Source organism: Chelmon rostratus, chromosome 15, assembly GCF_017976325.1.
Source record: "Chelmon rostratus isolate fCheRos1 chromosome 15, fCheRos1.pri, whole genome shotgun sequence".
Classification (NCBI taxonomy): domain Eukaryota; kingdom Metazoa; phylum Chordata; class Actinopteri; order Chaetodontiformes; family Chaetodontidae; genus Chelmon; species Chelmon rostratus.
In genome coordinates, this window is record NC_055672.1 from 5,307,887 (window position 1) to 5,329,613 (window position 21,727).

The 21,727-nt window shown below is 43.2% G+C and overlaps 1 protein-coding gene across 1 annotated transcript in view; it reads right to left on the bottom strand.

Moving 5' to 3' along the window:
* Positions 1 to 1,505: 1,505 nt before the first annotated feature.
* Positions 1,506 to 21,727, bottom strand: part of slc25a21 (solute carrier family 25 member 21) — a 96,903-nt gene continuing 76,681 nt past the window's right edge. Inside the window, exons 5-11 of the mRNA XM_041953917.1 lie at positions 10,205 to 10,271; positions 9,380 to 9,439; positions 6,710 to 6,817; positions 6,417 to 6,581; positions 4,644 to 4,825; positions 3,511 to 3,563; positions 1,506 to 2,918 (exon numbers count right to left, since the gene is read on the bottom strand). Of these exons, the coding sequence (XP_041809851.1) occupies positions 2,857 to 2,918; positions 3,511 to 3,563; positions 4,644 to 4,825; positions 6,417 to 6,581; positions 6,710 to 6,817; positions 9,380 to 9,439; positions 10,205 to 10,271 (697 nt within the window). The 3' untranslated portion in view covers positions 1,506 to 2,856. The remainder of the gene's footprint in view (positions 2,919 to 3,510; positions 3,564 to 4,643; positions 4,826 to 6,416; positions 6,582 to 6,709; positions 6,818 to 9,379; positions 9,440 to 10,204; positions 10,272 to 21,727) is intronic.

Consider the following 21,727-nt stretch of genomic DNA (forward strand, 5'->3'; position numbering starts at 1 on the left):
AGTATTTAAAAAAATAAGAACAGCGTGTTTTCTAGACAGGAGAAACAGCTTCTCGAAACTCTAATAATCCATGCTCTTGTAGCGTAATGTTGGTCAGCTTTGTGGAGGCCGGGGTCTAGGAAGGCCTAGTTTTAAAAATAGGGGCGGACACGTGTTTATAATTAATGATGTTGAGTCTGACTTCAGTGTCATATGGTTATCTTTACTTCTCCACATGCAATCAGAAACAAGACAGCCATTTGCCGGGTAACACAGAGCAGAGCGTGCAGCACCGGGGGAGCACAGCGCTTCGTGCGTGTTCCTGCTCAGCGAACTTTCCTTAAAAGACGCTGACAACAGCCAGAGTGTTTTCTTAATGCCTTAAAACAGGCACGCTGAGCAGACAGGTGAGTAAAACCTCTTATAAAGAAAATTAAAAAATAAATAAAAATCAACTGTGCTTGGAAAAGCACAACATGTCTGGTTCTGCGGCTTTGGTATGTACGCATGTTCATCCCACTGACATGAATCACTGCTCTTTCCACCACATGTAGTGTAAATCCTGGACATTTTAATCTATTTTAACCATTAACCGCGTCTGCGTTGGGGAAGGCAGGTAAAGCCATGTCCAAATTGCAGGCTTGTCAAAGCGGAGCCAGTGGGATTGACATGTACATGGACAGGGGTGTAAAAGAAAATGAGGAGATGGGGGACTTTGCTGCTGAAGATTTATGATGAGTGCAGCGTGTGGGGAATCCAGGTGAAGGGTGGCTCTGTTGCCTAGCTACCGGCAACACACGCCGCGCATGTTACAAGCTGTCAGGTCTGAAACAAACATACACATTCAGCACTCCATTACAGAAAGGACAGGTTAAGCGCTTACGATTCCATCAGGCTGCAAGCCGCAGTTGTTAGTCTATCACCACAGGCCCCCCAGGCAAAAAACCAGGAGCCGTTCCATTTTGGCAGAGAAACTCCCACATTAACGACGACTGTCAAATGCCAACGTGGCTCACTATAAGCTACAACCACATGAGGTTAAGATGAGTATCTTACAGAGAGGCCTGTGCAACAGGTGTGTGTGTGTGTGTGTTTGCATGTGTGTGAGCGTGCATATTTGTGTAAGAGATGGCAGAGGGAGAGAATGTGTGCGGTAACCCCCCCAACTCCTGCAGCCACATTTGCATTTCTTGAGCTTGTTGTTTTAGCTTGCACTAAAGCTACGCTCAGGCACAGACTCCCCCCCAACGGGAGAGAAAAGACAGAGGCTCGGCTGGCTGACACAACCTCTCCGGGCTGACAGGTCCTCAAGCAACAAAGTGCTCAGCTGCGGGAGGAAAGACGAGGAGGAGGGCGAAGAAGTGGTAAACTGAAGGAAGGTGATACGCTTATAGCAACGCCAAGCTGAAACGCTCCCAGAGAAGACCCTCTGTAGTCTTCTACTGCACAAACTTACAGGATGCGCACGCACACACACACTCTCACACACACAGTGAGGCACCAAGTGAGGAGTTTTTTGTTTCGTTTCTTGCCTTTTTATTTGTTACCAATACATGAAAGCACTTTTTCACAAATGCTAATATTTAAGATTGAGATTAAGTGACGTTAACACAATTTCTTGTTAATAAAAGATTGAAAAATTAAGATCTAATATTAGTCAAATTTAAAGGAGGTACATAAAAATGTCATTCATGCAAAAAGATTTTAAAAGGTCGACAACAGGCCTTAATATTAGCGTATAAAAGATTCTGATATACAATAATTCCTATTCAGAATTATAAGGCACTATTGTGGCAGCTTGGTCTGTTAGAGATATACAGTAAGGCTCAGTTCTATAAGTGTGATCACAGTTTATATTTGCAGTCGTATTGATGCAGTTTGTACGTGTGCATCACTCCTCTGCTATAGTGGGAGTGTGCGCTGTAGCCGAGAGAGATGAGTCTGTAGGGTTCTGGTCAGGTGGTCTCAGGAAGTGAGACTCACCTGAACTCAGCATGTGTTTGTTCTGTCATATAACAGGTAATGTGCGGCTGATCATCTGTACTGTACTGACTGCTGTATAGGTTTTCTGTGATTGTCATGTAAGCATGCGTTCACTCCATATTTGTTTTTTCTTTTCATGTGAAACTGAACATTACAGCACCTGAAAACTTGCTTTAGAAAATGAAGAATTTCTCTATGACATTAAGTATTTATGAACTTCATTTTTAATTATTCTTCTGTAAGAGTTTAACTCTCACAAACACACAATGTTTGCTTCATTAGGACCGTGTGGCTGTGGTTCGCTCACATTTGACTGGCATGAGCAAGCAACCCCACAATTATCTTCAGGATTTTGATTCAAATTTCGTTAAAAACCCTGATTGGTGCGCAGACGTCTGTGACATCACTTTTTTTTTCCCTCCACTGAGCACCGCCCACTTTAAACCAGTGAGAAGAGCTCAGAAAAAAGCACAAAATACATAAATCTCTCGTGTGAAATAACCAAAACTGTTCTAAATTTGGCAGAAAATATTGTGTTCATGTTGGAGCTCATTGCTCATAGTAAGAAGCTGATTGAGAAAATAGGTTTTCGTGGCCTTTAAAACCTACTTATCCACTGTTAAAAATCTGTTTTCTATTAGAAATGTATTTGTCAATTTTCAAATATTGCAGCTGTTTCTACTTACATGATGATGTAGTTTTTCCTGCAGAAAGCTACATTCTAGCATATACTGAAAGGCCGCTTTGGTCTTTTGCAGAGCAGTATTGTACATTCAAGGTAACAAACAAACAAACATAAAAACTAATTTGGTCTGAGTCAGTTAACGCTTTTGGCAATGAGGCACAATCCATAAGGCACTCTCGTGGTTTCACTCCTTTGTTTTTTTTTTTTTTTTACCAGTTCCTCTGCAGCCATCCAGAGACATATTCATAGACCAGCAGCATCACAGCTCCACCTGTAATCCAACACAAGAGGGTGAATCAAGACATTTCAATCAACCAATAACAACTCAGTGTTAGTGTCATGTGATTTAAAATGCTGATTCAGAGGCTTCCTGGGAAACACACAGGAATATGTTGTATTCTTGCAGATAGACATAGACAGACATGGTCAGGAAAATTAAGACTGGTGGGGTACACTGTGACACTAACTCACAATACTTCCATTGAGACGTAAAACAGATATCAGAAAATACAATGTGAACATGAATTTGACATTTCTGTTATAGAGTGCACGCTACAAAACTAAAAGAATCAATGCATCTGAGAAGGAAGTAGAGCTTGTTCTCACCTAATTTCAATGGAAACACTCATGCAAAGTTGAATTTAGCACGAATATGCTTTGGGAAGGTCTGTCTACATTCATGATTTGAGAGCTCGGATCACAAAAAAATAATGATTTCAGTTTATTTACAAATCTCAAAACCTATCCTTCAAACAAAAGCTGTTAGGTCTACTTAAGACTGAACCCTTTTCTTCTGTTGTAACAGACAATCTGTGATTAGAAGGACAATCCGGATATCAAAATAAAGAACTTTTTGTTGTTACCTGGTCCAAGCCTCATTATCTTGGGCACCAACCCCTTGTATAGCGCCAAGTACCTGTATATATATATAGTTTAAAAAACAGGATGTTAATAATGTACAAATACAAAATACTATAACAGTCAAATTATGCAAATCAAGTCAAGATTACAGTTAAAGAGAAGGAGATTTTTATCCATGTAGGCCTTTGAATGTATGTGTGTGCGCGTGTGTCTCGGCTGGAGTGTGGCGGGGAGTTCTTGCCTGTCTGCTGCCCTGCCTGTCTCTCACCCTGTCAGGTACATAGTTGGGGTCTAACGGCCAGCGGAGGCGAGGACCTGCCCCTTAATGCATTCAAGGTGATCAGTGGCAGCCTGCCTCCGCCTCGTGCTCCCTGCGCCGCTCCCTGCCCCCGCCACTGATGGCGTTAATAAGGCTCGACCCACTTCCTCCCTGGCCCTCTGTCTGATTAGATTGACCCGTGGAGCGCCGCGCGGCTCGTTAGGGTCTGCTTAACGACGTCTCCCATAGGGACCACTAATTAGCTGGGACTGTGTTGTGTTAGAGCAGGGGACTGAATGTGGCGGAGGGGGCACCCTCCACGCACCCCTGCGACGACAACGTTTCAGTGCCGTTCCTGCAGCCGCCCCCAAGGCTCCTGTGTCCGCTAACTACAAACATGTCGCTGGCCCTTGTCTCGCGGAGCTGCATGGGGGAAAGTGGAAAGCCTAGGGCAATTGCTAACATAACATACATCTTTCCTTGAAGCTTCCATTTAGAGCTGTCATTCTCTGAGGCTTGAAAATATGTTAACATTTACTGTACAACTGACAGACTGCAGAAATGTCTGATCACACACGAGGGGAATACAGCCCAGAATGTAACGTCAGTACTTGGTTTCCATTCATCAGATCACAGCTTTGCATCAAGCTACTTCCCTTGTATTTAGTGTAGGAAACTCACCACACAATCAAACATGGCTAACTTGTAGCTGCAGCTGGTATAATTTATCTTTTCTGACAGCCAGTTTGGCAGGTAACCAACTATCAATTGCTAACAAAGCAGACAAAGTGCCTCATTAATTCTTGGATGCACCGGTGACAGTTTCAAATTTCGCTCCGAGGATCACTGACTTATCCCCCCCCCACGTGTTCGTACCCTTCCTCCCGGTACACCAGAGCCATGGTCTGGAAGCAGGTGCGGTACTTGATCTCTCCGGGCACGGGCTGGGGGCCTTGGATGCGGCTCTTGGCGACGTCAAAGGGAATGTTCACGCAGGAGGAGATGGTCCCAGACACCAGGCCGATAGTGAACTTCCTCAGGAACTCCAGGGTAGGGTCCTGGTAAAGAAGAGGAGGTACAAGATTAAAGAATTGAGCACCATTTCACTGGAAACATTTCTAGAGTGGACACCAGATGTTAAATATGATGGCACATAACATAGGTCATAAAGAAAACTGACTGCAACAGAGAAAAAGTAGTGCCGTACAGTGAACAAAATAAGCGATGAGACATTGTGGGTATATATGTGAGCAAACCGAAGGAGAGCATGATGGGGCTTGTGCATATGATTGCAAAGCTGGCATGAAAGCCCTGATCATTTTATGGTAGCGGGGGGCAGATTAGTGCTTCCTGACTGTGGTGCAGTGTTCTGATTGGCTGAAGAGAAGCACATGTTCTTTGGGGAGCCAAGACAGAGGATTTATAAACAGGGTGCATGCAGGCAGACTGGGGAGGCATATGGGGACAATTTGGGTAATTGGGCTGTGACTCGGCACAGGGGTATTACTGTACCAAAGAAGCCCAGACTCAGAGAGCTCTGACAGCTAATTGGCCGGGATATTTTTACAAATGACAGCAGCCTCTCTGGTCCAGGCCTTTCTCAAGCGGCTGGACACCCTGAGAGCCGAGGTAAATCAACAGCTAATCCCACTTCTTCTCTTTTTTTCAAGTGGGATGTGGGGAAGGGGGTAACATACCCATGGCCTAAGTACACCCATCAACCCACTTCCTAACAGCCTAAAGCAAACATCTCCTCACACATTCACTTGTGAATGATGGCAGTGTGCTATCTGCTTCACCCGCACTATGAAAACGGCGATATGAGAGACGTCCGAGCCCGGCCGGCTCAATGTGACTTAGGACATGTTTGAGTTGAGAGCTCGCTGCTCGTGTTGCTGACAAACGGGCTTTGGAGAAACGCCACTATCAGCTCAGCCTGTAAGCTGTCGGACGCCACAATATTTATCCTTTTCTGCCTCAACAATAGCCGTCGTTAGCCTCTCACAAACAAGATCATCCCATCAATGGATCATTCCCAAAAGCGACGGCCACAATCTGAGAAGGGAGCTATTTGGGTCATCCAGCCACATAATTATCATTCACAGAGGATGACCACTTGGTTCTCTGTACACCATGCGTCACTGGAAAAATGTTGAAAATATAGCAGAGTCTGGGCTCCCACTGTAACCTTCTCTTGAAAATAGTATCGTTGTCTGCTTCCAATTAGTTCATTGGAGTTAATCTAATGCTCCCAGTTTATACATGTGGAACCGGCGTATGGCAACGTTTCCATTAAACAAAATTAACTTTTGTTTGGGCCATCAGGCCCTGCCGGATGTGTAATCTGAAACTTTGAGGATGTTATGAGGAGCAAACAGACGAGGTATTAGCGGGGTTGATCTTACAAGCTCCTCTCTGATTTTTGCTTCCTCCCTGCCGTGGCAGGCAGGCTAACTAATCATACTGTCAAATACTCGCAGTTCTCAACTGGTGAGGTGGCTGGCACACGTGTGCTTCATATAGCCCGAAGGCAACAAACAATTAGGTGTAGTCAAGGTTACAAACACCAGCCACTTGGCGTGGGTTCGGCAAAAACCGAAACAGGGTTGGAGGTCCTGGTGCAATCATAGTTTCTGATTGGCATATTACCGGGCTGGTAGGAATGGCATCCTTGACGTTGAAGTAGAAACCGAAGTAGATCATGTTGAAAACTCCATGCCGTCCCAGTGTTGATGTCAAGCCTTTATTCAGGCCCCTCAGTCCAAATCCGTCGGTCTTAATTATGCGTCTTGCTTGAGCGAACGAGGAGGGTTGCTGTATCGGAGACAGTGAAACGAAAAGAAAGACATGTCAAACGCTGACTAAAAACCCACCGGGCTGCTAGAGAAAAGTGCACATTACCAACACGCTATGAGTTAAGATGGTATTTTATTTCCATCAACCTCTTTGAAGGAATCTCGGTTGGCCTGGAGGCTGACTTTCACCACTTCGAACGGATTGACGACAACAGCCTCAGTCAAGCCTGCGCCAAGCCCGGCTACAGACAGTGCCTGGAGGGGAGATGGACATTATTCAGTGTGAGAGTGTGAAGACAATATTTTGGTAGAGACGGAGCAGAATAGACAAACAGATGTAGAGAATGAGGAATTGAACGGAATAGTTTGGTTTGCAGAAACCCGTTCCCCGAGTCCTTTTGTCTCGTCGAAAATGGACAAGTGTTTCTGTCACGACCGTCATTGTTGTCGTTTGAGACACGTGAGACACCTGTGTTTGTTATCATTTGACAAAATGTTAGCTGACAGACAGGAAGGAGAGGAAGGTGAAGGAAATAGGAATTTGAGCGTTGTGTTTAAGGTTCATCATTAAAGAAAAAGTATAACATTGAGTTATTTTCTGAATATAAAAAAATACCTTATATCCCTGACGTGTAGATGAAGCTGTGTGTGTCTGCATGTAAGTGTGTGTGCGGGCATGCATGCTCACAGAGAAGCGTAATGGGAACATGTCAAGATCGTGTCTATAGCTCATTACTCTTCCTGCCTCTTTATCCGGCTGTCAGAGCCCCGGGACCCATCCTCTCAGACATGCCTCACGATGTTTACACAGCCAGGCAGCCACGGTTTAATTCCTTATTTGTGTTATTACTGTGTGTGTCCTCATTAATCAGAGCGAAGGCATTCAGCTGTGCCATGCTGAATAGGAGAGAGAGAGAGCCATTCAGACCCAATCTGTAATTCACTTGCACTAATGATCTGATGTGATTACAGTACTTGATACGCAAGGGCCTCTGGGGGAAACAGGGTTGGAGGCACTTGAGGAAGAGGAAGATGAAGCGATAGAGGAGAGGGTGGAGGAGGGCATGATGGATGGGACAGGTAAACATTTCTCCACCAATGGCTGCGAAAAAACAAGACAAGGATACCCGTCGTGCCGGGGCGGCCTCCACCTCTACAGGTGAGCCATCCATCATGCCTGAAACTTGGCTGCCACCCGAATACGTGGTGTGTGGTGACCACACCTCAGCAACGCAAGTATGTCTTGCTTAAAACTCTGACTCAATGAAACAGAAACCAGATTAGATGGGAAGGGATGAAACCACTTGCATATTCAAGGCCTGTGGTGTAACCGTTCTACAGAATAAAAACCACCAGACAAACATGAAGTGGTATCTGTTTATTAGGACAGTATTATGTTTGTCATTATTCTGGCTTTACTCCAGCACACTTTTTTGAGTGCTCACGTTTTTTTTGATAGGAATCACAATTTATTACCTTAGGTATTACAGAAAAAAGGGCTCTAATTTTCAAATGGGGCTTTAATCTTGTCAAATTTGATGTAGATGTTAAACCCCTTAGACTACAACCAGACTGACTCTGTATAGATAAAGGACAATCTTAGCCTTGAAAAAGTCTTCCTCGATTAATTTTAGAATCTGGCCTAATGCTGCCGGGATTGGTTGCTGTTCACCTTGCAATTTGAGAGGGGGCGACAACACCCGGTTAATTGCCAGAACCATTACTTGATTAGTTGGATTGTAGCATTTCAGAGATTTTTGGTTGGCTGTGTTGCGATTTGCGCAATTCCTACTTACGATCTTGATTTACATCTATTCGCAGATTGTGACCTTGCAGAAAAAGTGCAGTGTGAGTTGACACAATGTACAAGATTAATACAACCCCGATTCAAAAAGCTGGGACGCTGTGTAAAACACAAATAAAACAGATCGTGATAATTTGTTAATCACATATAATCAACTGAAAACAGAACAAAGACAACAGATCTAATGTTTGACCTCATCAGCTTCATTCATTTTTGTAAATATCAGCTTATTCTGAATTTGATGCAGCGACATGTTTCAAACAAGTTGGGACAGGAGCAATAAAAGCCTGGGAAAGATGTGGAACGCTCCAAAAACACCTGTTTGGAACATTCCACGGGTAAACAGGTTGATTGGTAACAGGTGAAAGTATCATGATTGGTGATGAAAGGAGCATCCTGGAGACTCAGTTGGTCACAAACACAGATGGAGGGAGGTTCACCACTTTGTGAACACATGATTGTATAAAGGATGTTACTACATGGACTCTGGCTGTAAACCTGCACTTAAATCTCAAAGACATTCACATGAAATTCAACCTGATGGAGGAAAGACACAAAGCAAAGATGAGATGATCTCTTTAGGCATTATGCCAATTTTGTATCTGCCGCGACAGTAAACTCACAAAGCAGTGCAAATGTTTTTTCAGAGTGGCAATAGAAACATTATGCTAGGGTTAGGGTTAGCAGGTGAGTAGCCACATAAAGAAAAACAGACTAAGACAAAAATGTAAACTGTGTAATAAAAAGTGTACCCATGCATTGCGTGTATTTGTGCATGAAACAGTAATGAAACCCATACGTTCACAACTCTGCATTGACAGGAAAATTTACATGAACGTATTTGGCTGGTAAAATTATTCTTGGCATTTGCCTTTGTTTTACCAGCGTTTGGCAGGTGAGCAGAAACGTTGATTTCTGACACTGGGTGTAACGCTTTTCCTGGTCCTGTGTGTGTGTGTTTGTTTATTTTTCAGGTGCGAGTGTATTCAGGTGTTTCTGTGTCTGAGACTCACCACACCAGGAGACAAAGGGGTCAGCGTCAGCAGCTTCTTGTATTGCTCAAAGGTGAAAAACTGCAGAGGAAAGATCAGGATAAATGAGCTGTCGAAGTGCATTCATAGACGGACATCTCTACACACATACCTCACCCACGTATACTATGTATGTACACGCACTGCTACCTTAAAAACACTCAGGAGGAAAGGGGGACTTGGGGGAGTATTGTACCAAAGAGAAAAGTCTAAAGCACGCCCTCAAAAGGAGACACATCCACCGATTTGTGTGTCGGAGCAAAGGGCAAAATGCCAGCAGAGGTGTTTTAATCGGAGCTTTAATCTGCTTCAAGTCTTCGCTCCAGACATTTCTCACCATCAGCCAGCTTTGTTCGCTGTGTGAGTGATTACCCCATCTTCTCAGTGTGAGTGCTTATTTTTAAAGTTCACACGTCCTCGTCTCCAGCATCTCATTACAGAGCAGCTCCACGGCAGGCGTCAGCGCCCTCCCGCCCCTTGTCACCCCATTATGTGTTAGCGCAAAGCGAGAGATGCTAAGCCGTCCAACAAATATCAAAAGATGGGGCTCAGGGGAAGGCTCGCTGTAAATGCTTGTAAGTCAATATTTGGTAGGCCAACAGAACAAACAGGAGTGGTGGAGGAGGCAGACATGGCGGAGGGTGTCATGTGTTTAATCAACATGTGTGTACCATGTTAGAGCTGTGGTTGGAGTGTTTTCATATGGCAGTAGAGCAGTTCCCAGTGAAACAAGAGCCTGGGCGTTGCATGGTAGCACGAGAAGCTTTGCGGTTTTCTATTAAATAACATACACATCCTTCATCTCACCTTCACCGCTCTCTTCGGCGTCTCTGCCAGGATCGGAGGCAGGATTCCCTTGTAGAAGCCAAAGATTCTGTGGAGAGAGGAAATAAACTGTTACACCAGCTCATCTGATGACTGATAGTAAACTTTTGGCCGAACAAAACAAGCCATTTGAAAATGCAACTATTTCCTGACTTTTCATAGACCGTACACAACAGGTTAATCAACAATGAAAATAATCATTAGTTGCACTCCTAAAGTAGGAACGTAATTTAGAATTTAGGCCTCAGAACAACACCAGTCATCTTGCATGTTATCATGTTTGCTGCACATACAGCTAACCATTCTGCAAACCATACTTCTGTTTGTTGTTTTACAAATCTGACTGTTTGCTTTGTCATTCAAGGCAGCTGTTGGTTCCAACTCATATCTGGAAGATGTTAAAATCAATTAGCAGACACGTGAAACTGAATTGTGGAATCCATCATTTAGATTTATTCGTTTGGTGACATTTTTGTCCAAAGCGGCGAACAAATGGAGAATCAGGACCAGCTACATTATCACTGTGAGGTCATGTTGCACAGTCTGCTATAGTAGTTCATTAAAGGATCAGTTCAGCCACATTACAAAAAAATGAAATCCATGCAGAGACATTCCAGTTGCCTGTTACATTCGGTGTAGTGTATGCATGGCATCCTATACTACCACCCTGCAATAAATCCTAGCTTCTTGAAGGTTATGGTGTAAAGTTTTTGTGCTGTTGAATTACATGGTGTAATGTTGACAGGTGTTTCTGATATTTTGTCCATCCCATTTATATCAGTGAGGGTAGCTTATATAACAGAACCCTCTCTGTGTACTGCAATACGCTTCAACAGCCTCAAAAATGGCCGTTAAGCAAAACAGTTCCAGCAAAAGCTGAACATGATAGACTGCATGAGGCAGATGGAGGTGGAAATGAATGGAAACCAATGGCTGCCAGGAGCTGTGAGAAAAATACACAGAACAATCTATTGTATAGCAAGCACTTGAAAATGATCCCCACTCTGGCAATTTAGAGGTGCTCTTTCGCAAAGATGGAGGAGTTACAAGAGACAGACTGAAGAGGATACTGGACAATGCAGCAGAGGCTGAGACATCCTGAGACATCACCCATAATGCAACAAATAGAGTGTTTTTAGGCCCTCCCTGCCTGGTAAACGTACATGTCTTTCAGTCTCCACACCTTCAGTTTGTAATGCAGGCTTTCCTGGAATAAATGTGTTGTCTCCAAGCCCAAGCTGAGATAACCTTAATGACATGATGAGGGTTATTTTCTCAGACATGAGACATGAGGTTCCTTCGAAAGACATGAAGCGGAGGTGCCCTTTATGGAGTTTAAATTTTGCAAACACCCTGTGACGGTCTTTTGGAATGCCACTTTTACAAATATATATGGTTAAAACAGGAATCAAATCTCAGACGATACTGAATATAGACTGCTATACTGTACCAAGCTCACAAAATGGAAACAGAAAGTACATTGCTGCTGTTTGGCAACATAACTATCAAGATATATTTTCAGACCACAAACCCTGGCAAACAAGTTCTCCAGGAATCTGCGGAGCAAATGATTTAAGAGTTTATTTCAGGATTTGATATACTGGATGTTTGAAAAGGCGGTAGCTGTATAATTTTCGTCAATTTGGTAGTTTGCCTTTGCTCAATCATACGTCCAGCCATGATTTAAAGCATACTTGGAGTCAGGAAAAATAATAAAATGATACAGTGAGTTATGTATATAAAGATGCATGTCTACATTTTACACAGGCTGTATTTTGTAAGCAATCCATTTTATGGAGTATATTTACAGAGTTAATGTTCGGTCCGGTTAGATTGTTAGTTCTATGCAAATTCTCTTTAAACACATTTGTTAAAGCCGACTTTTCTAAAATGTCTGAATGATCTTTCTCCTGAAATTTTCAGAATAGTCAGGAATCATCCCACTGATTTTAAACAATACAACAGATCTAAACAAAATCTCATATTAATCCAAAAGTGAAATATTCAAAAGCTACATTTTACATTAAATCATTCATTCAGGGGAATTCCGCAAGGGAGGAAGTTATGATTTCCGTTTCTAAAAAGCTGTTGGTTGATACTGATCAGCATAACAACGGACGAAGCCTCTCACCAGCCTTTGAAGCATACCTGGAAGAAGATAGTAGTATATTTTCTGTTTTGCTACGAGGGCACAAAGCATGTTTCGTATACATTCAGAAGTGCATACACCTGCATTTCCCCCACTCTTCAATTTAGTGAAAACATGGGCGAAATAGTTCATTTGTTTGAACCTGGCAGATGATGCCAGACAGGTTGTCTTTACAGCCTTTTTGTCACACCCGTCTTCCTCACACCCCATTGATCTATGACATTAGCGAGCAACAATAAAAGTGGAAAAAGCACTGCCTGTGGTTTAGGCCCGAAGTGTGAAACATGGCACACCTGAAGCATCAGACGCTGTTGAGTCATTTGCTGTTGTGAAGGTAACAAACACTGTCACTGGCAACAGCAAACCACTTTTACTTCTGCTCTCATTCTTATATGTTGTTTTAAGGGGATTGCCTCGAAGCAAAACAGGTACAACAGGTCTAAATCTTTAAACAAGAGCGGCAGCAAACACAACAACATCTTCCTATGTTCTGGAACTAATACGGATGTTCAAGGTGCTGCAGGGGTCAATTAAATTATTATCTCCACCCTCGTGCATTTCTGTTTATGATTAACCAAAAAACAGTGGGGACAGGTCAGGGCTACACCATATAGCAGCTGAATATGCAGCACACAGTATGCATACAGGCTATATGGAGTATTTCTGACTAATTGTGTATTTGTGATTGACATCATAATATGGGAAACCACAGTTTTGTAAAAACATGATGTCAGGCTGAGCGCCGTTTTGAAGCATGTCTAACAGTGAGCTCAGACTGTGAACAACATGACCAAAAAGCCGTCTGTTTATATCTGACAGAGCTGAGGGGACCCGGGGTCAACAAACCTGCTGCTATTCCAGAATTAAAATTTGCTGTGGTCACCAGCTGTCGAATGCTCCACACTTCCTTGTTGCTTTGACAAAGGGATATTTTTCCATGAGCAATTATTCCACTCATGGAAAATGCTAAATACAAGATGTTCACAGCCTTTCAAATTGTTTTTTGAAAGAGAGAAAAACACTTCAGAAACAGCGTTGCTGGTTAGGTTTTGTGGTGAAATTGATGAAGTCACTTGATTTTCCCTTTTAACTGTTAGGATAAGTATATCAACCAGTCTTCTTTTTTTCTTGCTAACAATGAAAAAGACCAAAAACAACAATGAACAGATGTACTGTCAAGAATTGTCTGTGTAGTCAAAGCCTGATATATCACATTCCTCTATGCCACAGACCTCCATTGTTGTCCAAAACTATTCACACATCAATGAGCCACATTGTTGCACTGAGTGACATGTTCCTCAGGATGAACATGGGCACTTGGGATGTCATTGGCTAACCATTAATTGCTTAACCACAGAGAATATTTTTGACTGGTTATGCCTGTCTGTCTATTGGTTAATTTGCTTACACACAGAGACAGCGTGACGCACGCCGGTCTGAGCTATCACCCAGCTGCTGTGCCGTATGATTGATTGATTGATTGATTGATTGGAAGCAGGGTTCCTGTTATCTGGCAATTAGTGTTTTTTTATCGGGGAAATCTGTTGAAGTCTGACACATATAAATCTCTCCAGTCATAATGTGTGGTGAAAATAATTCCAGAGTTAGATGTGAAAATCCTCAAACACACTGATTCCCCCAGCTGCTCCTCTGACGTCCGCTCTCTCTCTCGCTTCTCTCGATTCGATGAATTAAGGTTTTATTTGGACCAAACCAGAGTTAGTGATGACTCTTGGAACAGTGAAAGACGAAGCGAGACAGTTTTGGTGAGTTTTATTTTGTTTCTGTGGAGTTTGAATGAAGTTTGTTTTACAATGATAAAATTACTATTTCTGTAAATGGAGTCTGGTGGATTCGGTGATGGGGATATGGCGGCTGTTTCTGGTTAAACGAAAAAGATCTTATTCTTTGACAAAAAAGTATATCTCTGTAATCCCTTTCTTATGCTGTCAGACACATAGAATAACAAACTGAGCTTGTCAGTGGAAAAAAAAAAGTGTGGACGTACATTGACGGTGAAGAAATGCTCAGAGGGATTACATTGTAGCCCAATTTGTGGCTGCGAGCTGCAGCGCACTTGCTAAATACTGAACCAATTTCATTGTTGTCCCCATTAGTCGCTTAGACACAAACATGGGAAAATAGGGTACATAAACACAGATGATATTTGACTGGAATTTCTCTCATTTGTCTGGGACATTCAAATCTTCCAGGACACAACTGGCTGGGAGATGCAGTCCAGCAGGCTCCTCAGCACAAAATTAACCTGTTAGTTGCCAGTTAGTGCCTGTCGGGCTATTGAAAGCAAAATAAACCAAAACGGACATCCCTAATGGGCACTGTAGTTTATTTGGAATCAGCTCAAGATACAAAAACAATCCTACCATCCATAGTCCCCAGAAATACACTCTTTACTCCTGTTTGAGTAATATTAGCTCCAAACCACAGTGCCCAGCTGTTGTAGGAAAGGAATTTGCCAATTTAAAAAAAAAAAAGAAAGCATATATCCATTGCCCGTTTGAAAGAATCATGTCTTCAGTAGGAATGAATGGGTCTGGTAACGAGTGCTGCAGACAGCCTAACACATTGCTTGCATTTGGTCTTTTCATGAGATGGGTTGACAATAATTAAACTACAGATTATTACCAGTCTTGGCTTAAGTCATCAAACCAACACAATAAAAGTCCACAGCGAAAATGCATAATTCATCCGTACACGTGCACAGGAGCATTTTAGAGAGCCCATCCCCTTCCACTTAGCTGCTTGCAGGTGACAGGAAGAGGAGCAGGTATAAGGGAGTGCGTATTGATACTAAACACAGGTCTGTGGACAAAGAGGACAACGTGGCATGACCGACGGCATCCTGTGAACAGCAGCACCAGCTCTGTTATGGCAACATTCTTTACAAGTCAACAGAGATGATCTTAGTTGATTGGGTCCAAGTGTAAATATTTTTGCTGCTGGCACACCTTTCCACTGCATATATAACCGGAGAAGGACAGGCCATTACACTTGGAGAGAATCCACAGCAGCGAGGCCGCCTTCCAAAAGCAGCAGTGAACCACAACTCATTATCAAAACACTTGCCATCAGGTGACAGAGCCAACCTATTTTCATCAGCACCTGAAGTCGTACAAGCGGTAATGGCTCGAGGTGATCGAGCCATCACAATAACGCTGGAGTGAGGGATTACGGCTGAGGAGAATCCCTCTTTGAAGCCAGTAATTAATCCCTCGCATCGTTTGTGTAAACATATTATTTCAGTCAGACGGAAGACCCTTCCCTCTGCTGTCTTTGTTCATGCAAATGGTGGCCACAGATTTCCCGGGTGTGGTCAGGCTGGGGAGCCACCAGGTGATAAAGAAGGAGTGAAATTTGTTACAGAACAAATATGGCCTCTAGCGAGTGGCCATCATTTGAATACTCATTTGATTTCCAATGTAAAGTACTCACTAAATCCCTTTTTGGCTTTCCTAAACAAATGGCCTCCTGACACAGAGGGTGGGAGGAGGGGGGGGGGCAAGATGGATGTGTGTGTGTAGGTGTGTGTTTGTATGTATGATTTGTCTTTCATTTTCATAAACCTTTCCTTTTAACAGCCTCCATCCATCTGGAGAGCAGTGTAGCACAGACCGAACCACATTGTCATGACTGATTAAATAAACTTGCCAAAAATATCTGTGACGCACAAATTCAGACTTCTTAATAGCAGGAATGTACATGTGTAAAGTGTAATATCATTTGAATCTATAAAAATAAAAAAAAAATAAAAAAAACAACTCTTGAGAATAATCACAGCATAATGTTCACAGCACTGCTATGGAGAAATCCATGGGAAATATGAGCTTCCCCAGGGAACATTTTAACATGTAAACAACTGCCATGCTTCATCTGCAAATATTTCCACTTTCCCAGTGTCTACTGTAACCTTGACATTGTCACTGACAGGGACAATACAACTGAATTACCGGTGACCGGGATTCACAAGGTAATGGCACAAAACACACACTTCTCTACTTGGTGTGTGATGCACACCATGATGTAGAAATGATTATTAATTCACATCTAAAGTAAGCACAAAAAGTGAGTATAATTGAATGTGATATTTATGGATTTGGAGGCAGGGGAATTGGAGGTGGGTTTGTAAATAATGTATCTTTTTATTGTCTATTTGTTGTGTTTTCTACCTCTCCTTTCTTATTCTGCTGTTGTAATAAGACAATTCCCCTGGCACAGGATCAATGTTAATTTAAACACAAGATACTTGTGCTCAAAAAGAGGATTCATTCTCAGTGAAGAACCTTGGAGCTCTAATCTGCCTCTATACCTGCCAAAGAGCAGTGATTCCTAACACGTCTCTGGGGGTCATCAGGTGGAAACCTCCCTTCAACAGTGTTTCGCCTACTTAGTCCCACTACACCTCCAGGAGGTTAGGCAGTGAACTCCGGCGTCCCAGAGTCACGCCCCCTAGTGCCAGTTCACACTGCTCCTACACAATCCAAACAGCACCGCCACGTTCAACTGACCCAGAGATGCTCCAGGTAGTGGCCAGTACCGATGCTACCATTTAACTATTGCTAAAGCTACTGCTAACCACTAGGAAGAACAGAAGAAGACAATACAGTTCCGATGCTACCATTTAGCTAATGTTACGTGCTAACCGCTACCTGCTAAGAGGAACAGAAGAAGACAATAAAGCTAGATTCACCTATACTGTTAATGTTAATTGCTAGCTACCAATACTAACTGCTAAGATACTATCATACTCTCACCGCTTTAGCTATTGTTAGCTGCTACAATGCTACCACAGGCCTAGATGCCACATGTAACTGCCGATTGCCACACTACCATCATTTACCCCTGCCTCTCACCAACTGCACCAAGAAAAAGCGGGGTGGGAATACAAACCCTGGTTCGGGTAGGGGATAGAAAATAAAGAGGTAGAGTCAAAAGATGAAAGTAGGGATTGGATACAGACCCTTGTTCGGGTAGGGGGTGGAAAATTTAGAAGGTGCTGAAGGTGGAGGCCTAAACCACAGACTAGATTTAACAGCCTCTTCTAACATTTCCTTCAAGAAGCAGCAAACCCTACCATTTCCTTCAAAAAGCAAACAGAGCAGGAAAACAAACCCTAACATTTCCTTCAAGAAGCAAACAAAACAGGAAAACAACCAAAAAGATCAAAAAACAAGCCAACTCTGTGTCTTACCACGCAAACTCACCTGAACAGGCCGCATGGTCCCAAAGAGAGACTCTAGCTGGCCACACCCCCACCTTATCTAAACTTCCTGGTTCTCTTCCTATTGGCAGAGCGAGAAGATGGGGCGGGGAAAGCAGAGCAGAGGAGAGGTGTCTTGTTCAGACTTTAACCTCTTCTCTTGCCGGGTTAGGCATGCATGTCCTCTGCCTGCCTGACCTAGCAGCCTCATCTGACATCTCCCTCACTGTCTTTCTTAAATTTTGCCCATGCACTCCCAGCTCCCTCAACAGTGAAACAGCTGACCCTGCAACAAAACCTCTACACCCCACTTCAACCGGACAGACCCTGGTCTTCCATCCCCTCTGCTCAGATTCTGTCTTTAAATCTGCATACTTAGTCTTCTTCCTTTCATAAGCTGCCTCCACTGAATTTTCCCAAGGGACTGTTAACTCAGTAAAATACACAGTCTTTTTACTCATGGACCATAAGACAATGTCTGGCCTCAGATTACTATAAACTATTTCCTGGGGCACAACTAGCTTTCCTCCCAAGTCGACCTGCATTTGCCAATCATCAGCCCCTACCAGGCAGCCACCTACCTGCTTTCTCCCTGACTTAGCAGCTCTATTTTTCTCCCCCTCTCGAACAAACTGCACATCTAACCTCTCCTTTCTAGAACTTCCAGAATTCACCTGCTTCCTTCTCTCCTCAATGCCTGCGGCTAAGCTTCTCAGCACCTGATTATGCCGCCATGTATACCGGCCTTGTGATAAGCTAATTCTACAACCTGACAAAATGTGCTTTAAACTTGCTGTACCTGAGCAGAGTGGGCACGATTGATCGCCCTGTACCCAGAGACTTAGGTTCTGCGGGGTTGGCAACACATCGTATGTCGCCCCTATCAGAAATTTAATACGGCCTTCCTCCATATTCCACAGGTCCCTCCAACTAAGTTTCCTCTTCTCAACACCTTCCCAATTCAACCATTGTCCCTGTTTGGCTTGACCAACTGCTTTTGCCCCTCTTAACAACTCCTCCTGCCTACGCACCTGTTCCACTACAAGCTTTCTTTTCTCCTTTAGACCTGCTTTATTCCACACTGGTTTGCCTGGGCCAAGCCCCAAGCCTCCCCGGCCAAATTGAACATTTCCTACTATTTCTGCATGCCTAAGAGCTGCCTCTGCCTCCTGCACTGCTGCCCTTGGGTTCCATTTCCTCCCCCCAGAAGGATTCGGAACCACATTGCTAACTAACATGTCCTTACTCCCAGATAATAAAAGTTCTGTCCTAACCTTAGTGCATTTAAACTCCTCTGTTAGACTGGATACTGGCAGCTGAAGCATTCCTTTCCCATACAAAGCTACATTGCTTAAGCACCTGGGAGCACCCAACCATTTTCTAATATAAGAGCTAACTAGCCTTTCCATTCTCTCTGCTACAGATAATGGGACTTCATATACTGACATTGGCCACATTAACCTAGGATACAAGCCAAACTGCAAGCACCACAACCTCAGTTTTCCTGGGAGCCCTGATTTATCTATTCTCTCCAGCCCTTCTGCAACATCCTTTCTAAATTGCACAACCTGTTCAACATCATTCAGGTCCACATTGTACCACCGTCCTAGACTCTTAACTGATTTCTCCCTAATTGTTGGGATTTCCTCACCATCTATAGCAAACTTTCTATCACTTACTTTCCCTCTGTATATTGAAATACTCCTTGACTTACTAGGCTTAATCTTCATACTAGCCCACTTGAGATTCTGATTGACTTTATCTAACAACCTCCTTGTACATGGCACTGTTGAAGTTAGCAGTGTCATATCATCCATATAAGCCCTAATTGGTGGAAGACGCATTCCATTCTGCCGTCTCTCTCCACCTACGACCCACTTGGAAGCCCTAATAACTACCTCCATAGCCATTGTGAAAGCTAGCGGGGACACTGTACATCCTGCCATAATACCAACCTCCAATCTTTGCCAGCCTGTTGTGAGCTCTGCGATACTTGCACACAGTCTGATGTCTTGGAAATATGCTTTCACCAAGTTAACAACTATCTCCGGCACTTTAAAGTAGTCAAAGGAACTCCAAATAAGGTTATGTGGCACTGACCCAAACGCATTAGCCAGATCTAAAAATACAACATTCAAGTCTCTTTTCTCCCTCTTAGCTGTCTGAATCTGATGCCAAATCATGCTAGTATGCTCTAAGCATCCCGCAAATCCTGGTATCCCTGCTTTTTGCACTGTCGTATCTATCATACCATTCCTTTCTAAGTATTTAGCCAGCCTCTGTGCTACGATACTAAAGAAAATCTTTCCCTCAACATTTAGGAGAGAAATCATCCGAAACTGGCTAAGGTCCGATGACTCCTTCTCCTTAGGGATGAAGACACCTCCTGCCCTGCGCCATGCTCTTGGAATACTTTGTTTCTCCCAAACTATTCTCAGGTATCTCCATAGTGTCCTTAAGAAAAAAGTCTAATCTAAAGTCTAATCTTATCTTAATTTACTGATAATTGATTACTGGAGGATAATTACTTTGCTGCTATGACATGATGAACAAACTACATTTTGGTGAATTTGGTACACTCCATAAGATGAAATGGTGAATTAAAACCTTTTAAAATGCTCCCTTTTGCCTAAATGTGGAAAGTATAACTGTGTGCTGAAGTAAATCAACGGTTTACACCTGGAAACCATATTTTACAAAAATTTTTACTCAAACACTGTCAGCGAGAGAACATACTGTTGAAGAAATATTCTGACATCTTGCAAAATCTGCTTATTCACTTGCTGAGATCAACACTCAGGCCTGTACAATAAATAAGAAACTACATGCAACAGCCAGATAGCTTAGCATAGCACAAAGACTGGAAACAGAGGGAAACAGCTAGCCTGTCCAAAGGTAACCCAATCCCCCAAGGAGCATCTCTGAACCAATGAACATGCTGCATCTTGTTTCATCTGTTTAAAAAGTTGTTGAACTGTTCCTTTAGTATGACTGTTACTTCACACAAACCGTGCCTGTTGTGAAGCATATGTAATCTGGTGGACATGCTTATCTGCACTTCTTCACAGCATGAATGTAGACATTTTTTGCATGGGTGGTCCCAGCTGGAGTCGACCCCCCCCCCCCACCACCCTCCCTCCCTCGGCCCGGCACTAGTTCCAGGCATTAGTCATTGATCTACTGCACACAAGCCAACGTGTTCTGCTATAATACATGGACCCTCTTAATATTCCTGCGGCCATGCTTTGGGTCCCGACCCAGTCTCTGGATACCACACTGGTAAAGAATGCTCGAGAATAGAGTCTTTTTGTTTCCCTCCAGACGGAAACACTTAACACATGCTCATGCTGCTACACCCACATGCAACAGAAAAAGGAGCGTGGCCTGTAAGGCAACACACCAACCAAGCGCTGGTGAGCGTAGTTCACACTGTCACACACTTATGAGCACGGCTACAAGATTTCATGCTATATTTTCCACATTTAATAACAACCTAACGTAAAATTTTGAGTTTGTAACAGGAATAGTCTACAGCATAACAGTCATTTTTAACTGCAAGTGTTCAAAATGTATCCTACTGCTTCATAAAAAGTAAATAATAGGTGTAGTTATTAAGTCCGGGCTTCACACTGTCTTAAAGACGGTGTCACACACATTTCCATGTCTTTCCACAGTTTAATCACAGAGTTCGAGTCGGGAGCTCAGGTTTCCTCCCTCATCACCTCAGAGAGAGTGAGGCCTGGGGTTAGCTCGGTCCTGCCATGAGCTGACGGGAGATGTTTATTTTTAATAATAATTCTACAACAGTGGGGCCTAACACCATTTGTATAAGTTCTAACTAAGTGGTTTGGCCTGGAGGTAATCCACGATGTGCTACTGGGGAGTGATTACAGCCTCTGCAAAAATACACTGTTAGTGATAATTGGTTGATGAGGAAGTGGATCTTCAGTGTGTGGGGACTCCCTTGCACCTACCATAGTTACAGTAAAAGAGATGTCACAGTTGATTGTGTGTGTACTGTGTAATTTGGCAACCGTTTTATTTTGTCAGAGAGTTCACTGGAAATTCATGTGGACCTACTCCCAAAGGACACACCCAAAAAGCATGTAGGCACAAAGGCATTAAATTTCACACTGTG